General features: G+C 48.0%; 1 protein-coding gene across 2 annotated transcripts; it reads right to left on the bottom strand.

Annotated features, from left to right (window-relative positions):
- Window positions 1-22,856, bottom strand: FKBP6 (FKBP prolyl isomerase family member 6 (inactive)). Of its 2 annotated transcripts, XM_082359416.1 has the most exons (8): window positions 22,701-22,856; window positions 22,266-22,355; window positions 21,267-21,469; window positions 19,895-20,014; window positions 16,606-16,800; window positions 16,371-16,480; window positions 15,101-15,193; window positions 1-1,074 (listed from the first exon to the last, which is right to left on the bottom strand). In XM_082359416.1, exons 1-7 carry the CDS (start codon window positions 22,789-22,791, stop codon window positions 15,103-15,105), a joined length of 900 nt encoding a protein of 299 aa, XP_082215542.1. In that variant the 5' UTR covers window positions 22,792-22,856; the 3' UTR covers window positions 1-1,074; window positions 15,101-15,102. The 2 variants fall into 2 exon arrangements, with proteins under 2 accessions (XP_082215542.1, XP_082215541.1); XM_082359415.1 differs by lacking the exon at window positions 1-1,074 and having other exon boundaries at window positions 14,741-15,193.
- Between the last annotated feature and the right edge of the window lie 132 nt (window positions 22,857-22,988).

Genomic DNA, 22,988 nt, shown 5'->3' on the forward strand with positions numbered 1-22,988 from the left:
GAGCCAGAGGCCTGTCCAAACCAGGCCCGCTGCGGGCTGTGAGGCAGGAGAGGCAGCGATTTACATCCCGGCTCTAACGGGGAAGAGCCCGGAGGCCCTGGGGCAGTGTCTTACTCTCTCGAGGCCAGCTTGTTCCTTCCCTGGTAAGTGCAGGGCCACTGCTCACCTCCCAGAACTGTGGCAAGAACGAGCTGCAGCGATGCTGTGAGGGCCCCGGGCTGCCCCTCAGGTGGCAGCTGTCATCACCCAGCACCACACTGTCCAAGACACCACGGGGAGGCTGGCTTTATAACACCTCAGACACACACGTTTTGCAAGACCCGAGGTGCACAAGAGTGCAGGAGGACTGGCTGGCCCCCAGGTCTCCAATTAACTGTCTTGAAACAGCTCCCCAGAGAAGGGGGCAGATTTCAAGGGAACCCCAACCCAAATGCACACGCGTTTCACCCTTAGGTCAATCAAAAAGAATTGCTCTGGCTCCAGCAAACAAACCCAGCTCCACTCACTGATCCAACTGGTCTCAGTGAATGGCTGTCCCTCTACCCTCCCTACTGACTTTATAAGTTTAAGTGAATTCACACAATTTACACTGGATCTTGCAAGGACAAGGAAGTCTTTTATTTGCTTACAACAAAAACATCTGTAACATAATTCTCTCTCCTCAAAACGGAGAGCCCTACAAAAATACACAAAGCCATCTCTATTTGTATTTACCCAGAGACATAAGCAGCCGGAAGGGGGTTGGGACTGGAGAAAAACCAAGAACTAATTCTATTTGAAAAAAACAAGAAACTGCCTTTAAAAAATAGCATTTTTCTACTTGTCAGTAACTACCCTTTCCCCTCCTCTGTATGAAAACATGAAACAGAAAACAGCACCTGTGCAAACACCTCAACAGCAGTGTCAGAGATGAGGCAGTGGCCTCGGGCTGCAGAATCCCAGCCCCTCTTCCAAGCAGGTAACCACCACGCAGTCTGCTCTGGGGAGTTCCTTCCAGAAAACTCCCTCCCCACCCCCCATAACGATGGAGAACTGGGCAGCCTCGCTTCTCTTGCTTGTAGTTAGCTGAGGAATCTAGGAATCAAACACAGCAGTTAGAAACAGAACGGGACTCAGACGTCCCAGAGGGGCGCCAAAGCCAGTCCCGGGTCTGCGGTCAGGGACAGACGCCATCGCTGCAAGGCCCCTAGGGGGTGGGTCCGGGGAAATGGTGACCGATGAATAAGGTGGCTTTGAAACTTCAAATCAAGAACACAATCTCAGAAAACCAGACTAGAAGGGACCCTGAGACCATCCAGTTCAACTTCATTGTTCAGATGAGGCTCCAGAATAGATGACTAATTCCTGAATGCAGGCAGAGCTTTTATTCATTAGACTTTCTCAACTGTTCCACAACGACTAACACTTCCTCCACCATTCAAAGACACGAAAAGCACCCCCGAAGAGCCAAACGTACAGCAGCTGCTTTCAATGGGACACACAAAACCCGTGACACACGCCAGACAGCGCGAACCACTCGGGATGTGACCAGACAAGAAGCCTGGACAGGCCTCGCCAGGCAGTTCCACAGGACGACTGGCCTCACCACACAGACAGGTAACGTGGGCGCTGACGGAAGAGACACAGTGTGGTACTTTTTCCAGAGCCAAGAGACCCAAGTGGACTATTTCCGGCTCTGTGATCCTGGACAAGTAATACCTCCTGTTCCTCACCTACAAAATGTGCCTGATAGTGTGTACTTCACCAGCTGTCACAAGACCAGTGTGACACTGTCTGAAGGCAGGAACACAGTGAAAGCTAATATGACAGCCCATCGATGGCTCTGTGGTGCTGGGTCTGCAGGCACGGCCCCCCCCCTCCCCAGAGCCCAACGCCGGCCCCAGAGCCACGAAAAACGCTGGTTGGTACACAGGGGTGGGCGCTAGCTGATGCGCCATCCCAGCCTGGTGCCCTGGTGTGAGCAGCTGTCTGGACCATGTGGTGTGTGTCCAGGGGGTGGCGGTCAGAGGAAGAACACATCCTTCACTCCCATCTTGCTGAACAGCAGTTTCTGAGTCGGGGGAGAGACCTGCCCTGAGACATTCCCCCCAACCCAACCCCTGGGCAGAAGCAGGTGGGCTCAGTGTAGGCAGGAGGGAAGGCCAGTGCTGCCTCAAGATGGCCACCTTGCTTCTCATTTAAATCTACCATGAAGGGTGCTTTTCTGTGCCTCTAAGTGCTGTGGCACCCTGCTGGCTAAGCCTTGTTGGCTGGCCTTTATAACAAATTACAGAAAAACATGGCACCAGTGAAATGCAACGGACAAACCTCAAAGTCACCACCTCCTGGGACTCTCTTTAGTGGGATAAAGAGATGAATAAACCAAAACACATAACCGCTGTGAAGAAAAATCGGCAGGCTATTGGGACGCAGAATGATGCAGGTTGTTGTTTAACATAAAGTAACCGGAAAGACAAAGACGTCTCTGAGCAGGGGACATTTAAGTAGACTGAGCTCTGAATAGTCAGAAGGGCTTTCCAGGTTGGAGGAATGTCGATGCAAAGGCCCAGAGTCAAGAACACGATTGGAGTGTGTGAGAGGCACCAGGAAGCCAGTGTGGCCAGGGTGGAGTGAACACAGGGAAGAAAGACAGGAAGGGGCCCCGTCACACGGGCCACAGAGGCATTAAAAGGCAAGTCACTGGAGCTTCTGAACAGAGAAATGACTTTTAAAAAAGATGATTCTGGCTGCTCCGTGGAAGAGACTGCGGGGCTTAAGAACCATGGCAGGAAGAGCAACCCCATTCGCCTGGGCCAGTGCTCACACTGCCCTGCCCGACAGGCCAGGGTGAGGTCGTGACGTGGTGCCCGTTTCCTAGTCCAGGCACTCGAAAGCTGGCAGCTTCACTCTTCATTTCGCAGCACCTCACTTCCCACTCGTTTCCCATTTATTCCTCTGCAAACCCACGCTGCCAATAAGCCCAACTATTCTAAGACCAGCACACTGGAGAGGCCACTGTGGGCTCCAGCTGACAGTCCACTCACACGCTTGCCTAGAAGGAGGGCCACCCCAGCCGCTGAACTGGAGGCATGTGCTGTGCTGTCAGCATCCAGGAGAGGAGGGGATCGGGCGGAGCCAGAGCAGTGAGACGGGGCCACGGCCACACCGGACGCGGGAGGGCAGACACATCAGACGCACTTTCCTGTCCCACCCCACGCAAAGTCATGGAGAAACAATGGGGTCTGTGATGATCTGTGATGCAATCACACTGAGAAATGTCCAGACTTGGGGCCAAAACCAACCTGACACGCCCTCTGATCACCTGTAACTGCTGTCCAGCTTGAGTTCCAACAGCAGTTGTACTGCTCAGGCCCAGAACCTACTGATGAACCAAGACAGAGCTCCAGCCACAGAGTCAGTAAGGAGAGAGGGTGGCCCATGGGACCACTGACTAATCCCACTACTACATGCCAACTTCGTTATACAAACATACAGACTCATTCTAGCATTAATGTGAAGAATGAATTTACCCTATATAGGTTTAAACTCTTTGATCAGGCTATTACAAATGGCATTTTAAGTCAATAAGCAGAAGGTTTGGGTACAACTATTTAGACATTTGATTAAAAATAAAGTTAGAGGGACTTCCCTGGCAGTCCAGTGGTTAAGACTTCGCCTTCCAATGCAGGGGGTGTGGGTTCGATCCCCCTGGTTGGGGAGCTAAGATCCCACATGCCTTGGGGCCAAAAAGCCAAAACATAAAAACAGAAGCAATATTGTAACAAATTCAATAAAGGCTTTAAAAATGGAAAAACAAATAAATAAATAAAGTTAGATCCCTACTTCAAATTAAGGATGTAAATAAACTGCTGGTATCATAAGGATTTAAACATAATAAGTAAAACCATCAAAGTATTAGACAGAAACAAGACATTACTTCTAAGTTAAGTAGTGGAAATGCAAATAAATGAGATGCTGAACTTTACCAGTAATCAATGAAACACATTAAAACATCAAAAAGGTATAATGAGGCCCTTCCCACAGGTATCCTCACTTCCTGCAATCCTTTCAACAGAAACAGAAGTACCAATATCCTAAGCACTTGAATCTGGGAAGAGCTTATTGCCTCTGCCTGCCCAGCTGGGCACCCCAGGCTATCAACATGGTCTCGCTCGGGTTCCCTCTGCCCCTCCTCCTGGAGCTCTTGGGCTCTCCTTTTGCTTTTTTCTCCACGTCCGACGGTCCCCCCAGACTCCTCCCTCTTGAGCATCAAGCAGCCCAAGGAAAACAGAGAACTCCTGTTAACCTATGAAGAACAAATTTAGTTTCCTTTTGCCTCAAATTCTCCTACTGAGTTTAAAAGTCTTTCATTACAAAATGTCCTATGAATGCATTTGCTTAGGGAAGGAACATGCTCTTTTGTGTTAGAGGAACTCTGCCGCTCTCCCAAAGCAACCAATTAAAATTGCACAATATTTCTGGACTTCCCTGGTGGCGCAGTGGTTGAGAATCTGCCTGCCAATGCAGGGGACACGGGTTCGATCCCCGGTCCTGGAAGATCCCACATGCTGCGGAGCAGCTAAGCCCGTGTGCCACAACTGCTGAAGCCCACTCACTCTAGGGCCTGCGTGCCGCAACTACTGAGCCTGCGTGCTGCAACAACTGAAGCCCACACGCCAAGAGCCCATGCTTCACAATAAGAGAAGCCGCCGCAATGAGAAGCCCGCTCACCACAACGAAGAGTAGCCCCCGCTCGCTGCAACTAGAGAAAGCCCGCGCGCAGCAACGAAGACCCGATGCAGCCAAAAAAAAAAGCACAGTATTGCTATCCTTGCCGCGAAGATTCAATATTATAAACCATAATAAGAGGTCAAAGGTTAAAAAAAGCTTATCTTTGTGACAGGAAGGCATTTGATAACAATCTTTCCTGATAGAAGCCTTTAGTATAAAAACATTTCCTTAACATGGTAAAAAGAAGAATATATCTCAACAGAAAGTCCGCATCATGCTGAGCAGTGTAGCAGCAACAGGTCACCCACTATGGTCACGAAAGATGCGGTGCTGAGCCGTCACCACCATCTAACACTGTTCTGGAAGCACTCAGCCCACATGGTGAGATGGGCTCTGAATAAAATAAGAGAAGGTGAGAAGGAGAAGACAAAGTTACCATTACTTATATACGACGATCATATGCCTAGAGTATCCAGGGAAGCAACTGACATTTTAATAACTATCAAAAAACTGAAAAATTCAGAAAGGTGTTTGGTTACAGAGAAACAGGCAATTTATAGAAAGGACATGTGACTGTACACATGTGAAAAGATGCCTGATCAGGGACATGCCAATTCTGATAACAAGATCCCATTTTGGATGCACCAAACTGGCAAAGATTAAGACATCTAACAATACAAATGATGGCAAAGCTATGGAATGGAATCTCAGACACTACCAAAGGGCATGTAATGTGGTATAAACACTTGAGAGGTCAATTTAATGATTCCTAGTTCAGCTGAAGATATACATGCTACCACCCAGTGACACGACATTTAAATAAATACCATAGAAAACTCAGGTGTGGGGATAACTATGTCATCTCCTGTCTATCTACCTATCCATCCCTCTATCTATCAATCACTGTTAAGAATATGATGATTCCTTCCCAGGATGGAATGCTACTGGGTCTTTTTTTTTTTAATGAGGTAGTTCTTTGTGTGCTAACCTAGAAAACATCCAAATTGCATTATGGTACAAGATGTATAATTCTATTTGTGGGGAAGATTACATTGACACCCACAATCTCGAATATTCATAAAAACCCTTAGGGAGGGACACCTATGAAACATCAGTGGTTACCTCTAGGGAGTAGGTTTGGGGACTGCGAGGTTTTATTCTCCGCTTTTTGGGTTAAAACTATAAGCAGGTAGCATTTTTATAATTTAAATTAAAATATGACAAAAAGTTATGGGGTGGGGGGTGGTAGAGGAAACAGAACAGCAGAATATGCTGATAACTCAGACTGTCATGCTCTTCTTTCTAAACCTGCATAGGTTTGAAAATGTCCATAATAAAAAGTTTAATACTCATCAATGAAAAAGAAAACTCAGTCTAGTCTGTGCCTCATGAAATGACTGTAGAAATAAACCCTGTATTCAATATTCACTCAGCACAAACATGTGCCCGGGAATGCAGATGGGTAGGGAGAGCCTCCAAGATCAGACACTGGGATTTTATGAGGTTCAGTCAGCTGAATTTTCAAATTGAAACCGATAAAAAGAAACACTTTAGCATAAATGAAAGTGCATCAAAACAGAGAAGTTCAAATTTCATTTTGAAAATCCAATACTCATTGCACACTGAGGTGCAAAAGGCAGAGAGAAAAGCCATCATGTACCCAGGGCTCAAGGAAAGATCAGCCAGGAGACCCTCAAAAACAAAAGAAGTCAGACTCAGGCAGAGAACACAGACAAAGGTCCAGTAGGGCAGACTCCAGCTGAATATATTAATACTAAACAAGCTGCTTCTGAAGAGAGTAAACCCCAGGCCTGGGGAAAAGGCACAGTCACTGTGAAATAGAAACTCAAGCAATGATATGATAGGTGTCCACAACAGTTGCACAAAATAATGGGCAGTAATCAAAGAAGAGTGTGAAAATGTAACAGAGAAGATGGAGAAGTGATGTAATCCTGGAACCAGGAGCCGGAGGCTGCAGAGCCTGGGATGTTTATGTTTGAAACCCGAGGACAAAGAGCCAAGGATCAGGGCAGGGTAAGCGGAGTTCCCACGGTGTCGTGCACCAGCCCTGCACCAGTACTGCCCACCCGCAGCGCTGGCCCAGAGCCCTTCCCTCCAGTCCTGCAACAGTGAGCCAGAGTGAGCAAGCAGACATGAACAGCATCTGTGAGAAACCTCTAGAACAGTCGGTCTTCACCTTTTATGGGTCATATAGCCCTTTGAAAAAACTGGTGAGAGGACTTCCCTGGTGGTGCAATGGTTAAGAATCCGCCTGCCAACATAAGGGACACGGGTTCAATCCCCGGTTCGGGAAGATCCCACATGCTGCAGAGCAACTAAGCCCGTGCGCCACAACTGCTGAGCCTGCGCCCTGGAGCCCATGAGCCACAACTACAGAAGCCCGCGCGCCTAGAGCCCGTGCTCCGCAACAAGAGAAGCCACCGCAGTGAGAAGCCCGTGCACCGCAACGAAGAGTAGCCCCTGCTCGCCGCAACTAGAGGAAGCCCATGCACAGCAACAAAGACCCAACGCAGCCAAAAAAAAGCAAACAAAACAAACAAAAAAACTGGTGAGAGCTATGGATCCCGCTTCAAATCCCAGAAAATGCACAAATGCTGCACGTTAAGGTGAAGATCCCTAGACCCTCCCTGAAGCCATTTAACTAGTTCTCTTTCTCAAAACGCATTACTTAATCGGAATAACCTAGTCTGGGTATCTCAAACATCCAGCTGAGGGAAAAGAATTTTACAAGGAGCCCGAGCCCACTCACACACTCTGTGATGTGATGTGCTGGCCACCTCACCAGCTGGCTGTGTCCTCTGGCCTGTCTGGTTCTCCACCCTGCCCCTCCTGTTCCCGCCACCGTGCCTGGCAAGCGTTCAAAGCCAGCCCTCGCTGCTGCGCCCACCTTCATCTGCCTGTCCCCGCCTTGGCCCTGGCCTCTGGAGGCCTGCTCCGCACCGACTCTTCCTGCTGCAGTCCCCTCAGCCGCCCTGGTGCGCTCCCCACCCCCAGCCGGCTACGCCTCTCTACTTCTCACCGCTGGCGTGAGGCCGGCGTCACTGTGTGTCCCCTCCCTGCTGGGAACACACATCAAGCTCTCTGAGTGGTCCCCCAAAGCCCACACTTTTTAGCTTTAAACTGAACCAGAGAGCACCCCCAGGCCTCTGCCCTGACTTGCGGGTGACCTAGGACTCACAGCATGCTTCCTCTGATGACAACTGTCAGCGTTCACAGCCATCGGGTGCCACAGTGCCATGGTGCAGACAACAGAAGACAAGATCAAAGAGGGGTCAAAAGTGCCACCCAACTGCCACCCTTGTTTCAAAACAAGGTTTACATTATTCAACATGTTTCTAATTACAATCCACCTGCTCTCTTCTCTGGTTTAGACTCCCAGCTAAACCTCCCACTCGTCCTCCTGGCTCCCAGCCTCTCTTCTCAGTTCCATGTTGGTGCTGCCAGGGTCCATCCTTGGCCCACGGTCTTCCTCTCTCTACACTGCCTCCTGGGTGACTTCGTCACATGCCTGGATTTTAGCGCCCTGCATATACTCGTGGCTGCCACGTGCTCTCCAGCCAGACCTCCTCTCTGACCCCCACACTCACAGTCAACTTCCTGCCGGCTACCTCCACCTGGACGTCCTACAGGTACCTCAAGTTCCTCAAGCCCACAAAAAAAATACCTGCCCCAAGCCTCCTTCAGTTGCTAATGCCTCCAGGGACCCAGCTATTGAAGCTGGAAATCTGGAGATCATTCTTGATTCTTTCCCTCATCCCAACACCAAACCATGTGATTCTGCCACCTAAAAGAGTCTCTCCCTCTGCACCCTGCTCCCCACGTCTGCATTCAGGCCCTCATCTGCTGGCTGAGAGGTTGGCTGTGACTGTCTCCTGGCTCTAGTCCTTTCCCCTTATACCATTATTCCCCCAGCCACCAGTGGGATGACCACAAGAGAGGAAATGTTCCAAGGAAGGCTGTTATGATTGTCTTATTTGGGACAGAAGGGACTAAGTGGAGAACATTTAGGATGTATGGCTCTGAGTTATCTTTAAAGAGATCTGTAGTTCCCAGTATGTGGTGATACGTAAGAGGGTATGATAGATAGAATAATGGCCACCCCCCAAAGGTGTCTACCTCTTAATTCACAGAACCTGTGACTATGTCACCATATGTGGCAAAAGGGAGTTTGTGATTAAATTAAAGATCTTGAGATGGGAGAGTATCCTGGATTATTTGGGTGGGCCCGATGCATTCAGAAGGATTCTGAGGGAGACAGGAAGGTCAGAGTCAGAGAAGAAAACATGACTACAGAAGCAGAGGGGAGGGAGGGACTGAGAGAGAGAGAGATGCTGACCAGGGCAGGAGGGTATGGTAGTTTGCAGATGCTATGCTACCGGCTTTGAAGATGGAGGAAGGGACCACTAGCCAAGGGACGCAAGCAGCCTCTCCAGGCCATTTGTTACAGCTGCGGTAGGAAACTAGCACAGAGGAATTTTCTTACACTCATGGCTATCACATGCAGCTCACCAAGAATCATCATCATCATCACCAAGCCCTGTGATGTGTCGGGATGCCAAAAAGAATTAAAGAGCCAAGGCCTGCATCTGTCTCTCACAGCCTTTTCTGTTCAGTCTGTGACAATGACCACGGTGTGGATGAAGCAGACCACATCCCTGCGGACATACCCTTGTCCTCTGCGCTACAGATGATTTGTGCTCATTCCCTTTGTCTAACAGATTTGAAAACCCTTCTCTGGGTTCTTGAGACTCGGAGGCTCATCCCCATTCATCTCGGCTTCATCCTGGGTCTGGGGCTGCTCTGGCAGGGCCCTCAAAGGGCAGTCAGGAGAACCAAACTAAGACCCCTCATCCTCCCCCTGAAGTGCCTCAAGGCACTAAGAGGCTTACTACGTGTTTATTCCTTATTGCTCAGGCTCACTTCTTTCACTATTTGCCTGTATCCTTATTTACCTAAATCAGGGTCTGGCTTACATAGGCCTGGAGACAAGGCTTATTCATAATTAGGTAATTATGAATCCAAGAAATTAAAAACAACTGAGCCAACATCTGACAGGAGAAAGAGGTACAGAGTGACCTTGAAGATCTAATCGCTTCATCCTACAGGTGACAAGACTGAAGCCCAGAGGGGTTAAATGACTTGGCTGATGTCACAGAAAGCAAGCTAAGACTGAGAATCCAAATTTCCCATTTTTCAGCCCCATAAGGAAAGGTAACGGCACTTCAGTAATCACTGATTTGAAGATTAGAGAAAGGAACCTAGTTATCGCCTGACATTTAATTAACTAGCCCTCATTGATACGTCACCTACTAAGAGCACAGAAGTAAATCTCAGTAGGCAGCAGGTTTGGGGCCTGTTACGGCTGCCAAGAGAGGCTGCAGAGAGAGGTGAACGGGCCAAAGAAGCTCTACCAGCGGAAACGTTTCCCAGGAAGGGGTAAAATGAAGAGGTGCCAACCTAAGTGGAGTTATTTATAGTCACACAACAAAGGGATGACTTCAATGACACCCCTGAGCTGGGAGAAAAGGCATTTCACAGATTTCCTAAAGATCAAGAGACTGGGTCTAACAGTTTGCCTGGAAAACAGCACGGCCCTCACCCGAGAACAAGAGGATGCCTGCCTGGCCCCGTTACTCTTGAGAAAACACATCTCCATTTGGAGGAGGAAAAAAAGTGGAGATGCAGGGAAAGTCAGTCAGAATTAATATATAAAATCATAAAACTACACTTAAGCAAGTTATTATTTGTTCAGGATTCAGACGAGCCTAACTGGAGGCATGAAATATCTTTATAGACTCAACAGTAGATTTGAGAGTTTCTCCTTAATCCCTTTGGGAAGAATGGGATCAAACAGCTTCTCCGTCGGGATCTGGTCGGGATCTGGTCGGGATCTGGTCGGGATCTGGTCGGGATCTGGTCGCACACTGTGAGGGACGGTGCTCTGCTCCTAGGGCTTCCGGGCACCTGGCCGGTACGGGCCGGACGCAGGAAGGCTATTTTGGAACGAGGGAACCCCTGACCCCAGAGGACCCCTCGAGCCTCGGCGCCGAGCTCTGTGGGGCCTGCTGCTCCAGGGCTCACTCCGGCCAACATTCTGAACCAGGACTAAACGAATCCCAGAATCTCAACTACAGGAGTGGACTCTCCACAGCTCGGCCTTTATTGCTACCTGAGCCTCCTGGGAGCTGCTTTGACTTCCCAGAAAACACTTTTTATGAAGTCTGTTAGGATACTCTTTCCCTGAGGCTGGCCAAGCAACACGGCTCAGTCCTCTTAATTCTACAGCCCAAAGGCTTCAGCTTCTCTTAAGTATGGAAAAGCAGAGAAGATGGAGGAAATTCCTAAACACCTAAGAAAGGAATAAAAAAATCCCTGAGCAACCAGTGATAACGCTCCAGCTGAAGAAAGAAGCTGAATATATTCAAAGCCTCAGATATCACCTGGGGTTTACATTTCAAATCCAATGAAAATGGTCACAGTTGTTTACACACACGCAAACAGGGAAAGGGTCTAATTCTCTGAGCTTTATTCCTTTCCCAATCTGTAAAACGGAGATAATTTCTCCCTCAAAAAAATGTTGGGGGCTTCCCTGGTGGCGCAGTGGTTGAGAATCTGCCTGCCAATGCAGGGGACACGGGTTCGAGCCCTGGTCTGGGAAGATCCCACATGCCGCGGAGTGACTGGGCCCGTGAGCCACAACTACCGAGCCTGCGTGTCTGGAGCCTGTGCTCTGCAATGGGAGAGGCCACGATAGTGAGAGGCCCGCGCACCGCGATGAAGAGTGGCCCCCGCTTGCCACAACTAGAGAAAGCCCTCGCACAGAAACGAAGACCCAACACAGCTAAAAATAAATTTATAAAAAAATAATAAAATAAAAAAAAATAAAGAGCATTTTAAAAAAATGCTGGGAAGATTAAATGGGCTTATGGACATTACGGAGCACTGTGGACATGGAATGACGCTCAGACTCCAGGCAGAACTGTTAGGAAACCCGTTACCCCTGAGCTCTCCTGCTCACTCATCACAGACCTCTGCTACTCCCACAGGTCAAGTGTAAGCATAATGTGAATTCCAGAGGCCACACAGAAAACAGCAATACATGTAAATGTATAAGTACTCAGAACAACTAGAAGAAAATATGTGAACTTACAAAACAGACATTTAGTGAACATCCTTCACATGAAAAAGGGTTCTTACAAAACAATGAAGAAAAGACCCAAGAGTGAGCGAAGGATATCAATAGGAAATTTGCATAAAGAATATACGGGGCCAATAAATATGCAAGAAGATGCTCAACCTCACTAGAAATTGAGGATATACAGATTAAAATAATACAGAACTTGTACTCCCTATTTTCGGGGGGAAATCCACCCGAGGAAAATCTGGGAAGCTAGTATAGTAGTTGGTGCCCAATACAAAGCCCCTCCCTGTGGTATTTAAGGATCTTAAAGCATTTCAGTCAGCTCCCATCTGTTCAGCCTTAAGAAGGATGAGTCGAAAAGCCCTGCCCAGGTGACAGAGCTCCTGGTCAACTTTCCTTACTGTTTCATTCTTATATGTGAATAAGCAACCAAGAAACACCAACCATTTGTGGAAAGTCTATAACACGGAAAAGAGAAAAGTCAAAGCAAATGAACAGAAAAATAAGCAGTTCAGAGAATAAAAGAAAATGTGCAAGAGTGGTCCTTATCTTTTAGAGATACACAGGGAAATCCTTTTGGATGAAATGATATGATAACTGGGACTCCACACCCTCCAAACCAGGTCAGAGCCCTGCTTCGAGATTTTTCAAACTGGAGCTACAGCTGGTTCAGGAAGAGGAGGGAGGTGTGGGTAAGGAATACCCCTCTCCAATAGAAAGGCTGTGTAAATGGACGCCTGGGCATTCCTTAGGGCAGGAGAGAATGAAGCAAAGATGAGACTGATTCCCTGAGGCCCACAGTCTCTACCTGCCCGACTACTGACTGTTCACCATCTCCTTGGATTCTGTGAGCTACCCCAGGATCCCCTCAGTAAACCTCTTTTTTAGTGGACACTAGTTAAAAATGGGTTTCTGTTACTGGCAATAACATGAGTCCTGACAGCCAATACAAGAGCCAGCCTGGAAGGTATGGTTTCAAAGAGGCTGGGCTAGCATTTCAGCTATTTCATATTTGATCCAACTAACATTTACTGAGCGTCAATCACATGCTAGGCATGGTTCCAGATGCTGCAAAATACAAAGGTGAAAAGGACATGGTCTATTGATCTCAAAAAACTGCGTCTATCACCAGAGGCTTAGAGAATATAATTGAGGGAACTCTTGTTCCACCAGAAGTATCTAACATCTTTGAAGACAAGATGGAGAAGGGTCAGTAGCATCTAACATCTTGGAAGACAAGTACACATTTTAAATGATCCTAGTTAGTTAAAACTAGTTGGCAACATAATCTAAAAACCTAGACATTTTAAGTGACTAACTAGGCACAAGTACAACAGAAAAAAAGGGGAGCAGCAAGACCAACGACGCAAAAGCCAAAACGTGTTACAACCTCAACGGCAGTGGGAGTCTGATGATCGTGGCCATTGCTGGTGATAAGACAAACTCGAGACTTAGGGATACCGCTGAAACCATCTAAGAATCAGCGGCTCCAAAACGTCTGCCAGATGCAGAAAGCTGGGAGGTGAGGACAACAGAAAGGACACTTGTTTCCCTGCTGGGTTTCCAAAGTCTGTTTCTAGGACAGACCTGGGAAGAATCAGATCTTCATTAAGTGGCAGAACCTGCCAGCTCCCAGCTCAAAACGTCTGGCAAAAAGCCACTGGGCGTCCATTTCTGGCAGACACTGACAGTCACCAAATGAGAAAAGTCCTCTGGCTCACGTCTCAGCTCAGGAGACCTGCTAATATGCCAATGTCCCCGCAAGACCTGAAGGCCAAGGTCACAGGGTCACGGTCAGTGGTGACGGCGACGTTACGTCTGATACCGACTGGCTGTTTCTGACGGGGCAGAGACAAGAGTGTACAGATCACTTGCAAAAGCCCTGAGATGAATGGGCCTTTTCACTGCCTTCTTCTCTCAAGCCTCTTTTGTAGGGAGATGGAGGAGGCAACAAAGGAGAGATTTATCACCATGAGCCCGTCCAGCAGCTGTTTTCTTGTTGTCCCTTGTTTAACTTCTCTCAAGAGAGCAGAGCTATCTACCCAACTAAGCAGGTGTTTAAGGCAGGTGATTTTGTTTCCATTAGTTTTCTGAAGTAACAGTAAACCAGACAAGAGGGTTATGTCATGTAGTCCTGGGGAAACCGCAGCCCCGAGCAGCTAAACCCTGGGTGCAGCAGGACCGGGTGTGCCCACCCCCTGCTGCTCTGAAAACCTTCTGTCTCTAGTTCTCGGAATACTTGGAACTTAGCAGTTACCAACCATTCCCACCCTCGACATGTGGATCGTCTTTAACAATGTGTTAGATGGAAGGTGAGGTTGGAGGCTTTCAGGTTTTAGGGAGAAACCAGATTAAGAAAAGCATTATCTTCAACACCCAGATAAACCATTGCATTAATAACTATACTCACAGCTTCACGTTCCACGCTGCTGTGAGGGAGGTGAACATATACCATGAAACATTTCTGTTTTCAATTTTAGGCTTAAGGCTTCCCAAACCTATGAGTCTAACCTCCAGCCCTGGATGGACCTCCCTCACTTCTGTGATCTTCTCTGAGAAGGCCCACAGCACGTGCCTTCCCCCTGCACCACAGCGGCCCATCAGCTCCAGGAAGGAGGGTTTCTCTCCTCACTGTAGGCAGCACTAGTCACTGGGGGCCGAGGAGAAGAGCCCACATCCTCACACAGACAGCCCCCGGCTTACGATGATCTGACTCATGACTTCTCCACCTTATGATGGTGCAAAAGCGATACACGTTCAGCAGAAACGGTACTTGAAATTCTGGATTTTGATCTTTTCCCAGCCTAGCAGCATGCTGTCCCAGTGGCTCTCATGATGCCAGAGCTCCTGATCGGCCGGCCCCGCAATCACGAGGGCAAACAACCAACACGCTGACAGCCGTTCTGAACCCAGACAACCATTCTGGTCCAACTTTCAGTACAGTGTTCAATAAACTGCACGAGACAGTCAACACTCTATTATATAATAAAACCAGGCTTTCTGTGGGCTGATTTGGCCCAACTGTAGGCTAACGTCAGCGTTCTGAGCACGGTTAAGACCAGTGACGCTAAGTTAGGGTGTTCCGGGAGGTTAGATGTATTAAATGCATTTTTGACTTACGATATTTTCACCTTACGATGGGTTTATTGGGACATAACCCCACCGTTACAGGGAAGACCTGTACTAGACAAAATCCTGAAGCTTTTCATGCATCAGCCCGTTCCTTACCTTTAGTTTTCTCCTACTGTAGAGCCATGTTCACCAGGAGCAAACATTCGGTGACACATTTCTTTCTCTTTACCCATGTAATCCCTGTAATAGCTGTCGGGAGAAATACACAGTAGTTAGAGAAGGGCTGTCTCTGTGGGAGGTGACACCTGGTGGCTGGAATTCTCCACTCAGGTCCAGAAACACCGAAACTTCAGCAGGCCTTAAACCGAATCAGGAGTGGGTGGAAGCAATGCTGGGGGTGGGGGGTGGGGTGGGGGAAGCTCCCGAGGGCTGTTCAGGAAGCCCTTGGACAAAAAGCGCACCGTCTGCAAAGATGGCAGCCTCGAAGGCCGGGAGCCGCTGTCAGTGAGGCTGCTGGCAGGGTCCTGCCGAGCAACACCTCACACTCAGAGACCTCAGACTTATCTTGAGATTTTCCTGCTAAAGAATGGTCAGACTCCAAAATTTCTACACTTAACTTGACAGGATATTTATAAATGCCAGAAAGGAAATTGCTAGAAAGTGTTAAAGGCCTGAAATGCAAACAATCGGATCCAAATAAGAGGTACACACACCTCAGACCTTTTTTAATCGCAAGAAAGCTTTAACTAGCAATCTGGATTAAACATTTAAAAATGTTAACAGGAGTAGAAAAATCTCACCAATACAGAGGAACAAAAGAACACCAAACAAACAAAAAACAAACAAAAAAACCCAGTGGTTATAATATGAAGTGATGGAATTATGGGTGATTAACTATGTTGAAATTTTCAAAGTTTCCTACAATGAACATGTAGCTTCTACAATCAGAAAAAGTTAGATTACTTCAAGGTTGGTATCAATATCACCTGGGTAACAAGAGCGTCACCCTAGGGTATGACCAGACTCGAAAGAGCCATTTCACATCAAACCAGGATCTGCAGTCAGTTGAGAACAGCAGTCCTCAGATGGTGGCGAGCAGGGAAGAATATTCGAAGAACACTGCCCTTTCTGAAAGTCACACTGGCCACCTCTTTAGGGTGCTTACTTCTGGGGGAGGACAGGGAGGCGGGCAATGGTCCAGGCATGTGTGGTTTGGAGGTCTGTCCTACAGCCGCCCCCCCACCCCACGGCCTGGGAGCTGTGGGTCAGAGCGCCGAGCACTTCACAAAGCCAGCTCTAGGGGGCGCTGCCTCCCAGCACAAGCCTGGCAACATCAAACAGGCCTTCACCCAAGCGGGCAGGCCAGAGTGGCAGCCGCACCACATGTTCCTTCCTCTGTTTGCACTCCTGCAAACACAGGTCTCACCTGGCCAGTTTCTTCAGCTCGTTATTGATGTCGTGATTGAAGGGCTGTTCCTTCTGGGCTCGGACTAGAAAATCCCGGGCCTTCTGATACTCAGTCATGAGGAGACAGGCCTGTCAAAAGGACAAAAGTTTAAAAGCACACTTTAGGAAAGACAGCACTTCTGCAGTGCCCAAGCTGAACACCACTGCTGCCTTTCTTCAGGCATCCATTCCCAAGTCCCTGCCCTCCAACTCACCTGTCCGCATCGGAAGAGGGCCTTGGCGTTCTTCTGGTCAATGCTCAGAGCCTGCTCTCCATAGCGCAGGGCCACGGCGGGTCGCTCCAGCTTCAGGTACGTGAAGGACAGGTTAAGGAGGACAAGCAGCTTGGCGGTCTCCACCAGGTGCTGCTCTTCAAGGGGTACCGATCGCCGGTGGAGAAGCAACAAGGCCTGTGGAGAAGGAAGACAGGAGGTCAAGAGAAGGTGGTCTTACATACAGCAAACCCTAAGAACACACACACACACACAATTAGTGCTAAAAAATGAGTTTAGCAGAGTTGCAGGACACAAGATCAATATATGAGAGTTAGTTGTATCTCTTTACTCTTGCAATGAATAATCCAAAAACAAAATTAAGAAAACTCCATTTATAACAGCATCAAAAAGAATAAAATAAGTGGCAATAAATTTAAAGTGTAACACTTGTAGACTGAAAACTATAAAACATTGCTGAAAGAAATTAAAGAAGATCTAAATAAATGGAAAGACATCTCATGTTCACAGATCAGAAGATTTAATACTGTTAAAATGGCAAGAGTGCCCAAATTGTTCTACATTTTCAATGCAACCACTACCAAAATTTGCAAAAATGGACAAGCGGATCTGAAAATTCATATGGAAATTCAAGAGATCCTGAATAACCAAAAAACGTTAAAAAAAAGAAAAAGTTGTGAGACTCATACTAATTTCAAAATTTATTAATTACCAAGCCAGTGTGATACCCGTAAGGACAGACATAGAGATCAGTGGAACAGAACCAACAATGCAGATTGAGAATCCAGAAACAAGCCAAATACATCTAGAGTCAACTGATTTTCAACAGGGTGCCACACCATTCAATGGAGAAGGAGGAGTCTTTTCAACAAATGGTGCTATGATAAATGGATGTCAACATGCAAAAGAATGAAGTTGGATTCCTACCTCAGACAGCATACAACAATTAACTCAAAATGGACCACAGACTTAAACCTAAGAGCTCAAGACTGTAAGATTCTTAGAAGAAAACACTGGTGTAAACCTTTGTGGTCTTAGATTAATAATGACACTGAAAGCACAAATATCTAAAGAATAAATAAACTGGACTTCATCAAAATTAAAAGCTCTTGTGCTTCAAAAGCCACTGTCACGAAAGTGAATGAAGAAAATGACTGAAGGCTGACTGGTGTTTAAGAAAAATTACTATAGGGACTTCCCTGGTGGTGCAGTGGTTAAGAGTGTGCCTGCCAATGCAGGGGACACTGGTTCGAGCCCTGGTCTGGAAAGATCCCACACGCCATGGAGCAACTAAGCCCGTGTGCCACAACTACTGAGCCGGCGCTCTACAGCCCGTGAGCCACAACTACTGAGCCTGCGTGCCACAACTACTGAAGCCCACGAGCCTAGAGCCCGTGCTCCACAACAAGAGAAGCCACCGCAATGAGAAGCCTGCACATCACAAGGAAGAGTAGCCCTCGCTCACCGCAACTAGAGAAAGCCCGTGCACAGCAACAAAGACCCAACGCAGCCAAAAATAAATAAATAAAATAAATAAATTAAAAAAAATAGTGTATATCTGTCAATCCCCATCTCCCAATTCATAAAAAAAAAGAGATATATGCACCTTACATTCATTGCAGCATTATTTACAGTAGCCAAGATATGGAAGCAACCTAAGTGCCCAAAAATAGATGAATGGATAAAGAAAATGTGGTATATATACACAATGGAACATTATTCAGCCGTAAAATAGAACGAAATCTTGCCATCTGCGACAACACGGACGGACCTAGAAGGTATTATGCTAAGTGAAATAAGTCAGAGAAAGATAACGTCTATTGGTATTTCCCTCCTCTTCTAACAGAGCCTCCATTTCATTCAAAGCAGCAATGTACTAATTAAACCACACTTCCCAGCTTCTTGTACATATACAGCTAAGGGCAAATGGACATTTACCACAGGTCTGGCCAATGAGATATAAAGGGAAGCTGGGGTAGGAGGAATTCTGGAAAGCTCTTAATATAAATAAACACACCAGACTCTTCTCCCCTCCCTTCTTCCTGCCCAGATGACGACATGATGCTGCAGGTTGAACTACCATCTTGGGGGAAAAAAAAAACAACAAAAACATGCTTAAGGGCAGCTGAGCAGAGAGACCTCTGGAACCTGAATCCCTGATGGCTTTGTGGAACTGCTATGCCAGGCTTCGACTGCCTCCTTTCTTTCTTTAAATTTTATTTATTTATTTATTTTTGGCTGCGTTGGGTCTTCGTTGCTGCACATGGGCCTTCTCTAGTTGCAGGGAGCGGGGGCTACTCTTCGTTGCGGTGCGCAGGCCTCTCATTGCAGTGACTTCTCTTGTTGCGGAGCACGGGCTCTATGGTGTGTGGGATTCAGTAGTTGCGGCACACGGGCTCAGTAGCTGTCGCCCAAGGGCTCTAGAGCACAGGCTCAGTAGTTGTGGCGCACGGGCCTAGTTGCTCTGCAGCATGTGGGATCTTCCTGGACCAGGGCTCGAACCCGGGTCCCCTGCATTGGCAGGTGGATTCTTAACCACTGCGCCACCAGGGAAGCCCCGACTGCCTCCTTTCTTATGTGAGAAATATTATGTCTCTAGTTTATTTGAAAAACTGTTTTTCAGGATTCTGTGGTTTACAGCTGAATGCAAATCCTGAATGTTTAGTGTCACTATGCAAATGAGACAAAAATCAGAACGCCCCTAAACTCTAAACTCTATCCTGTTTGCCTCTAGAACTTAGGATGCAGAGTTTGACACACAGAAAGTGTTCATAATATTTGCTGAATGCATTGCAAGGCCAACGGTGAATTCCTGTCAGCAAAACCTCTACAGGAAGCCAAATCACAATCAGAAGCTTGGTGAGAATGGAGTCAGAATTAGATGAATCTCCACTGTCAGAGAGACATGAAATGAAGATGGCAAATGGGGTGGAGAAGTCAGTAGGCAGAGAACCCTAAACTAGAAAGAGAAATTTAAAAAACTTTTTTACTGAAAAACACACACAGTTAAGTACAAAAGTAAGCATCCAGCTCAGTGAATTTTCACAGTCTGAACACACCCATGCAATCACATCCAGATCCAAAACCAAACATTACCAGCTCCCCCAAACCCTGTGTCCCCTCTCCTAGTCTTTAGCCCTCTGGCATGCGGATTTTTAAGCAAGATTTTTCTTAACGGCTATACGTGAGGAGTAGGGACAGAGACAAAAGTCTGTATCTTTTAAAGAAGGAAGTTTCCAGGGTCTAAACTTGTACCTTAAAGCAGCCTTACCTGTTTATATCTCACTTTGGCATCATAGAAACGATTTCGGCGGAAAAGGTAGTTGCCAAACTCCCGTTCAGTAGCTGCCACTTTTAGGACCTTCTGAAGTGGAAACTGATCCTGTTGCTCCTGAGGATCAAAGACAAGGACATCAGCAAGGAAACTGAACGCCCCAGTGCCACCATGCCAGCGTCATTACAGCTGTCAGCGCTGCTCCTTTAGATCAGGAACCTCTGCTCACTGCCACGTGTGTGCCGAGCACTGGGCTAGGTGGCTCTGCGGAAGTCACCTCTGTGAATCCCAACAGAAGCCACGGCAGGTCGGTGCCACTACTGCTCCTGTTTTACAGACTAGAGCCAAAATGAAGTCTACTAGTTTAGTCCTACCCAGAGATGCTCCCAAAAGAAGCAGTTTCTCATCGAATTAGAAACTGATGGAACTTGCCAAGCACAAAAGTCAGGTATCAGGACAACCACTCATCCAGCAAGCACTTAACAGGTCTTGGTCTGCCCAGGGCCCTGCTGGTCTTTCTGGCCATGAGGCTCTACCCTTGGTACACATCACAATCACCTGCAGAGCCTCTTTTTAAACAGATGTCCTGGCCCCACCCCCAAAGATTCTAAATCAGTACACAAGAGTCGGGACCCAGGTTATCTGCAAGAACCTCTGCTTCGTGGAAAGATGAGAAAAAGGTAGTATCTCTCACTTGAGGTGGTGACAGTTTAGCTGGTGAGATGTCATATACAGATGTGAACCTGGGGTGGACATCTAAGGCCACATGTACAGCCAGGGTGAGACACCATAACAAGGAGTGCATGTGACCGCTGACAATCAGAAGCCTCGTCTCTACGGGATGAGTTAAGTGAAAGGCTACAAAGGAAAGGCAATTTTTCAGTTATGAAGACAGAGGCCATCTGTCCCAGTTTGCCTGGGATTGTCCCAGTTTACACCCAGTGTCCTGGTATCCCATCTGGTTAATAGTACCTTTCACTCTCAAGGATCCTGGGTTGGACAATAAATTATATGATCGCCTTAGTTATGAGCTATCAGTGCTTGACTTGCTGGGAACCAAACAGCGTTGAGAAACAAATGTTCCTTGTCTTTCAGGGAGAACTAGGCAAACGGTGACTGAAAGGTCAGTTCAGCCTGGTGGTCCGTAACAAACCCTTGGCCTAGCACACGTACCCACACATAAGAGCCAGCAGAACTAAGACAGACACATACTAACAAGTGGTGGGACACTCCCCCGCTCCCCACCGCCACACAGGAGCCTCGGGCGGAATCTGGGGCCGAGGATCATCAGCAGGGCAGGATAATTACCAAAAACACAATCCCATCCCAACTCTCTGTCAAGTGCTGACATCTGTGCTCCAGAACTTACGGCTGAGAGGGCACAAAACTTGTCTGACTCAGCAGAATCCAGGAAGTCAAGCAGCTCGATCTCGAACAAGACGGTAGTGTTTGGGGGGATCAGGGGAGGACAGCCCAGCATTCCGTAAGCATAGGTCGGTTTGAACAGAAACCTGGCCAGCTCTCCTCTCCGCATGCTCAGAAGGCCCAGCTCCATGCCCCAAAGTGTGATATCTGGAAGAAGGGATGAAAAATACACGGTGGAAGCTTGCCCAGTATCCTGTCCCAGTGCTATCCATTTCCTCCCCCTTCACGTCCACATCTCTCCATATGGTACCCCAAGCCTTCTGCACTGTGGTCCCAACTCACTTCTCAGCCTTGTTTCCCACCCCCCCCACCCCCACCCCGCCCCAGACTCTAACTCCTCCAGGCTCTGCAGCATTCTGGCCTCTACATCTCTGTTCACGCAGTCCCTTCTTCCTGCAATGTTGTCCTCCTCCCCCAAGGCCCAGCTTCTACCCTGAGTGAACCCTTATTCAAACTTCAGGGCTCATTTCAAATGCCCCCTCTACCATGAAGTCTTCCCAGCTGGAATTAATTGTGCCTTCATTAAGCACTCCCATAAAACACTGCTTATGCCTCCCAGGAGCTCCATGAGGTTAGTTGTCTGGAGTGTGTCAATCTCCACCATACTGGCCCCAGACTTTCTAATCATCTGAGTACATCCTCTCTGTTCACCCTGCATTGTAAAAGAGTCATTCAATAGATGTCTACTTAGTAAACTAACAAAGAAAAATACGGCACCCCACGTTTAAGTCAGGATGCAAAGGTTACCTTCCTTGCCAGGCAGGCCATCTCCCAAATACCTAGGTCTCAGGGGGGAATGTGGGAGACAACGTTTAGCAAAACCCAGCCTCAGAAAAACCAACTTGAAGACTCAGTTCTCTGGACAGCTTTCCAGTCCTAGGGCGCTGGCCTGCATCAGTTCTCCAAGCTGCGGCGTCTTTTCCAGCTCCTTTTCTGAACTTACCCTCTCCAAGTTTCATGAGCCGAGGGGTTTTCCTAAAGCAATTGGAATCAAAAGGCTTGTCCATGTGCTCCAGATACCCAGAATATTTCACTAGGACAGAAGAAAGAGACAGTGGGAGGAAAACGGACCAAAGGCACCCACGCCTCCACATATCACCTCTTTGTCACACAAAAGCAATGTGAGTACCAGACGCCCTTAAACTGCCCCACCCCCTGAGCGACAGGAGAAACCTTTGCTCAACGTCTGGATGCCGGCCCTTTGGCTCTGAGGTTGAAGAGCTGGGCTGGGGGGCCGCCCAGAGCCCCTTGTTCACAGTGGTCTCACACAAAGGGGTAATGAGTTCCCTCGCTTATCCCTTAAAACCCGAGGAACCGCCAGCACTAGGGCATCGCCAGCCTCCCAAGGGCAGACGGCACCCAGGGCCGCACGACATACCAAGCACCGAAGCGTCCGGTGTCACCAGCTCTCCAGAACCCTCTCGGATGACATCCTTCAGCACGCCCCGGTCCCCGGAAAGGTCCAGCATCCTTTGACTTAACCGCTGGTACGGAGACTTGTGGGGAATGAAACACAAGATCTCAGAGTCCTCAGCTGACACCCGACTCCGGTGGCCCCGGCTCCTGACTCCCCAGCACCCGGGCCCTCACCTGGCTGGGGGCGTTGTCCCTTTGCAGGACTCCCGGGTTCCGGGCGCTGCCCCCCATCTCCGCGCGGCCTGCCTCT

Source organism: Balaenoptera borealis, assembly GCF_965194805.1.
Source record: "Balaenoptera borealis genome assembly, chromosome: 16".
In the NCBI taxonomy this organism is placed as follows: Eukaryota; Metazoa; Chordata; class Mammalia; order Artiodactyla; family Balaenopteridae; genus Balaenoptera; species Balaenoptera borealis.